Genomic DNA, 6,043 nt, shown 5'->3' on the forward strand with positions numbered 1-6,043 from the left:
TAAAATATAAAACACTAGCATTGTTATTTAGGTCTTCTTTAATAATCATTTGATTTTTTGTTTTTTTTTTTATAAATTTAAGCTTATATAGACATTACTTCCAAGCTTTTTGTTTATTTTCATTATCTACCTTCCAAGAATGTTAAAAAAAAACTAAGTTTTGAAAACTAGAAAATAAATTATCCAATTTCTACTTACATTTTCATAAACCAAATTATGTGCTAAAAAATTTGAAAAAAAAAAGTTTTCGATTACTAGAAATTCAAGTGTACTAAAAGATGTCAAAAACCATAATAGAAATATTGAGAGAAAATAAGTATAAAATTCAAAAACGGAAAACTAATTAAGAAAACAAAATTGTTATCAAATAGAATTGACGTAGTTATTAAATATTTGTTTTTTTTTTCTTAAAATGGGCTAAAAAATTAAAGTGTTTAATTAGAAATAGGAAAAAACTATAGTCAACAAAAACAACTCATAAGAAAATAAATAAAATTTCCAAAAAACAAAAATCATCCTATGATAATCAAATGGGTCTTATTTTTTCCGTCCTCAGATTGCTTCATCTTCAAGTCTATGCCCCCAAAGATGTAAATCATGAGGGGGTGATGATACCTTGTTGCAGGCCATCAATGGGAGGACCTTGAGATTGGCTTTGAAATTCATGCTTAGGGTTTTATATTTATTATGTCCATTGGTAGCCATGGCTAGCTGCAGCCCCTTGCTTGCCTTGCAAGATCTCCTTGTTTCTCAATCAATTCTTAATAATAATAATAATCATTATTATTATCACTAATCTCTAAGTATTACTAGATCCTCCCACATGATCATTACCATTATCAAAATCCAAAAATTTAAGCTTATCCGATCTAACTCATTTCACCATGTGTTTTCATAAATAGATTTAGTTAAAATAAAACTATCAATTTTCGAGCTACGTGCCATTCAATAATAAAATTAGACGACTAATGATAGGGTAATGTTATTTTAATCTATTTCATATCCCTTTTAATAGGTTAAAAATGAATATATATTTTAATTCAACCATATAAAGTGAAAGATTTAAGCCTCTAACCTTTAATCAATTTATACAATTGAACTATGTTACTTATATTGACATATTAAGATTGAATCTAATCACTTAATAATGGTCATTAACACTCTTCAAAGACCGTCCTAGATATGTAGCTTAACTTTATACATTATTAACCAAAAGTTCAAAATTTTCAAATCCTCAAAATTTAATGGAACATAGAATTGGACCAAATTAGAGAGTAAAAGAAATAAAATTTTCTTTCCTTTAATCTAGTTTTCCTTTTAAATAACTAAACCAAAAACAACAATACATCATTAAATATATAATCTCTCCCTAAACTCTTTTAAAACTTTGTATATCCCAAAAGAAGAAAAAAAAACCTACAACCATGCATGCAAGAGCAAAGAACTGATGAAGAAACTAGGAGAGAGATTCATATATATCTCAAAGCTGGAAAAAAAGCATATCAAAAAAAGAAAAGGAAAAAAAAAAAAAAAAGACTTTCCCCCAAAGAACAAAACCATTGCTCCAACCCCATCAAAGGAAATATGTACAAAAATTCTTTCTTTCTTTTCTCTTAAAAAACTGAACTTTTTTGTATTCATGACGTTGGATGCTCATGAAGCAGCCTGATGCAAATGAGGAAATGGCAAGATCTTCGGTTTGTTGGCGAGGCAAAGAGCGGATGACGGGGTGGGGGTGGTGGTTTTAGGGGCAACGGAGGCGGTGGGAGCGGTGGTGGTAGCAGTGGCGGTGGCAGTGGCGACGCGCTCGCACGAGGGGCACATGGTGAGTGTAGTGGCTGGAAGTTGCATATAAAAAGGCTGAGAAGTTTTTAAAGCTCTTAATTCTTGAAGTTCTTTTTGTAATCTTCTGTTCTCTTCTGTCAATGTCTCACAGCATCTCCTTAAATACTCACAATCTACTTCTGTCTGCTTCAACTTTGTCCTAAAAAAACATTCAATAATAAATAATTAAAAAATAAAAACATCTTATATCTTTCGTACAATTATTATTGGTTTTTTAAACAGGACATTTGTAAACAATAATGTATTATGATAACCAAAAAAACAAAAGAATTATTAGGTATATTACCTTGCCCTTCTGTTTTGAAACCATACTTCCACTTGCCTAGGTCGGAGGTTTAGCTGCTTGGCTAGTGCTAGCTTCTGCTTCTGAAAATTAATTAAAAAAATTATTCAGCCCCAATAAAAGAAAAATTAGAGAAATTCTCACGGAAAAATTGTCAACGACATAGCAAAAAAGATATTAATAGAATTGTATCAAAATAGACTTTTATCCGTTTATATCATTATTAACTTTTATTAACTTTTGAAAATCCCCTTAGAAAATCTATTTTTTTCATTTATACTCGGTAGAAAATACATTATTTTATTCCATAGACTTATATCATTCTTAAAACTACTTGGTTTCATGATTATTTTGTTTTTTTATTATTTTTTTTCTGAAAATTGAGCTTAGAAATGTTTCAAAAATTAAAGTGAGTTTTGATTTCTTTTCAAAATTAGGTTTTTGTTGTTAGAATTTGAAAAAAAAAATCAAATATTACCTAATTAAGCAAAGTTAGAGGTTAGAACTGAAAAAACCTAACTGTACTATTAATCTTTTCTTTCCCTTCAAACTAGGTTTTTAATTTTTTTTCTTACATTTAATTAAAAAAAAAATCCAAAGCTTTTGAATAATAAGCTTAATTATAAACATTATTTGTACCCATAAATTAAAAACTTTACTAAAAAAGTTTAAAAGATCCTTAAATATTGAAATTTCTATGGGCTAGACTTACAGGATTGAGGGTGGTATGTTCTTTGAAGCTTTCTTCAAGAAAAGCAGATTGTTGTTTAGAAAGTCGGAGCTTTTTACGAGCAGCCGCCGCAGCAGCAGAGGCATTATTATCGTCATCGTCACTCATTCTTGAACAACCTCCTCTTTCTGTAATTTCCATTTCCATTTCCCATGATCTCTTCCTTCTAATTCCTCCTCCATTTCTCACTCCAAATTCCATTTGGAAACATGACACCGTACTGTTCGGAGACGACAACGCCGCCACCGCCTTGTCTTCTGTCTCCTCCGCCGCCGCCGCCGCCACCCTGTTCACATCCAACTCTACCCTTTCTCCTCTCTCTGAACTTTCCACTTCCGCCATCACTACAATTACCATTCATCCAATCTCAAATTATTACAAATTAATAATAAATCAAACACCCAATACTTTCAAAATAACAATATATTACCCAACAACTTTTATATACTTCTCAACTAGAAATAGAAATTTAGATATGAAATAATGTGACAGTGACCTATAACAAAAATTTAGATAACCACATCACAATTTCAAAGTCTGTTTGAAATTCTAAAGGATTTATATTACAATAGTAAGTTTGAAACATTAATGAAAGTACATACGTAATATTGCAAAGTGGGTTCTTTTCTAAAGATTTGCAATATTTAAGGGAATTTATTAAAATTTAGAGGGGAAAAAAAAAAATATCCCCAATTCCCAAGTTGTAATTTTTAGCAAAACCCATAAAATAAATAGCAAAATGAATTCTTTAAAAAAAGGAAGAGGATATGAGGGTAAAGAAATTTACAGTGATGAGAAAGCCATGGAAAAGGAAGGGAAGAAGAAGAAGAACGAGGAACAGGAGCCAAAGGAAGAAGATCGAGCTGAACCGGTGGATCCAAACCGGAAGTTGAACCGGGAAGAACCGTTTTCTGATCATTATCATCATCTTCATCTTCATCTTCATCTTCTTCATCATCATGAACCGAAGCGGAAGCGGAAGCAGAAGTAGAATGATGTCCGATTAAACCAACACAAAATCCCAAAGCCATGAGAGATGAAGAAGAAGAAGAAGAAAGAGGTTTAGAGAGAAACCCAAATGGCTTATTGGAATTGGAAGGAGGATGATCTCCAAGGCTCAAACCCAACTCCATTGCTAAACCAATAAGAAGAAGAAAAGATAAATTTTTTTAGAAGAAGAAAAGAGTTCAAAGGAAACTAGAAGGGAGAACTGCCTTTTTAAATGCCAAACAACATACAAAAAAAGAGCCTTCTCTTTATCTTTTTCTTTTTCTTTTTTTTTTAATTTTGTTTTTTAAAAAAAAAAAAAAAAAATTAGTGAGATTGACCGACAAAACCAGATTGACAAGTGCACGTGAAAATATTTAATTATACAGCGGTTCATACACGAGACTTTAAACACACAACCAAATTACTAAAAACCAACAAAAAAAAATTTACAAAAAGAAGTATAGTATATAAATCTCAAGTGGGTTATTAAACAAAGCTGACATTGTTGAATGTTTATGTTCTCTGTTTACCGCTACAAATGGGTTAATAATACCAACCCATTTAAAATCTCAATATCAATAAAAATATCGATAAAATTTCTAAAAAAATTATAAAAATAATATATATAAATTGATAAATAAATCTTTTATAAATTTAAATTGAGTTACATATCTATTATTTATATTATATTTAAACAAATAATAGTTTGATGTTTTATTTTTTATGTTTCATGAAATTTTTATCTATAAAATAAAAATATATGTTCACTCCTCATTTCGATGTCGAACTCATGAAAATATGGAAATATCGATATGTCACTATGAATAAGATCAATATTTGAGTGGATTTTGTCCAAATTTTTGGTCTAGTTCAATTAAAAAAGGAAAAAAATTATTATGTGATAAATTGTGATAGACAACTAGATGAGATGCATTGGTTGTTTGAATTACACCCAACTTTTTTTCTTTTAAATATTACTATCAAACATTTTGTTTTGTTGTCTTGTGTTTGTCTCTGTCTAGAATCATCTGATCAGTAGTATTTCTTTTAATCATTTTTTTGAATTCCCTTTTACTGTAATTATTTGTTTGGATTCGGTGTACGTCTCAGTTTTGTGTTTGGGGAATTGGCCCCTCAATCAAAATCTGTTTTTGTAATCGTATGTGATTTTGTTTTATAATCCACCAAGTAATTGTTATTTTTATAAAACTTTAAGGCCACAAGTGTTTTCTCAACTTTTGTATTGAGAGTTCTCTCTCGATTCAAGTTGGTTTGAATGTTGATGTGCTGAGTATACTTGTTTCCGTGGAGGAAAGTTTCATTTTTAAGTCGTATTTGGTAATTATTTGATTTTTTATTTTTTATTTTTTAAAATTAAGTTTATAAATATCTATTCCATCTTTAAATTTTTTACTATTTAGGTTATGTTTTCAAAAATCAAGTCAAAATTTGAAAATTAAGACCCTATTTGGTAACTATTTTGTTTTTGAAATTAAGTATGTTTCTTCTTCATTTCTTATAATGATTTGCATTTTTCTTGAGTATAATGGTTGAATTCTTATCCAAAATCCAAAAGCAAAAACAAGTTTTAAAAGGCTACTTTTTTTGTTTTCAAAATCTTGTCTTGATTTTTAAAGTATTGGTAAAAAGTAGATGATAGAGAAAAAAAATTGGAAGTGGAAGTAGTATTTATAGGATCAATTTTGAAAAACAAAAAAACCAAAAACCAAATGGTTACCAAAGGGGCAAAAAAATGTAGTTTTTAAAAGTTATTTCTGTTTTGAAAATTGGCTAAGAATTCAATATTTTTTATAAATTATTATAGAAAAATGTAAGAAAATGGCTTAATTTTTAAAATTCTAAAAACAAAATAGTTATTAAATAAGACTATGATGTGTATATTAAACTCATTGCCTTTCTATTTTAATTACTTTATGAACTATCATGGATTTGATTTAATGGTCATTGGGCTAGTACAAAAGATATATTTTCTTAGAAAAATGATATTAAACCATTATAGTCACCTCCTTAATATTTATATAATCCTATTAGTCATTTGAACAAATTGGCTCATACACTCATGAAAAATAAATAAATAAATAAATAAATAATGGACTAAATTGATTTCTCAAAGATATAAAAGTTAACTAAATCTTAAGGAAAACAAAAGTTTTTCTTTTTCTTTTCTTAAATTA

The 6,043-nt window shown here is 28.8% G+C and overlaps 1 protein-coding gene across 1 annotated transcript; it reads right to left on the minus strand.

Annotated features, from left to right (window-relative positions):
- Positions 1–1,445: 1,445 nt before the first annotated feature.
- On the minus strand, positions 1,446–4,092 carry LOC120091335 (homeobox-leucine zipper protein HAT14-like). Its single transcript, XM_039049323.2, has 4 exons — positions 3,646–4,092; positions 2,841–3,202; positions 2,132–2,211; positions 1,446–1,984 (listed from the first exon to the last, which is right to left on the minus strand). Exons 1-4 carry the CDS (start codon positions 3,989–3,991, stop codon positions 1,654–1,656), a joined length of 1,119 nt encoding a protein of 372 aa, XP_038905251.1. The 5' UTR covers positions 3,992–4,092; the 3' UTR covers positions 1,446–1,653.
- Positions 4,093–6,043: the final 1,951 nt, after the last annotated feature.

The sequence above is a fragment of the Benincasa hispida genome, chromosome 11 (assembly GCF_027475165.1).
Source record: "Benincasa hispida cultivar pf3 chromosome 11, pf3_genome.v1.1, whole genome shotgun sequence".
In the NCBI taxonomy this organism is placed as follows: Eukaryota; Viridiplantae; Streptophyta; class Magnoliopsida; order Cucurbitales; family Cucurbitaceae; genus Benincasa; species Benincasa hispida.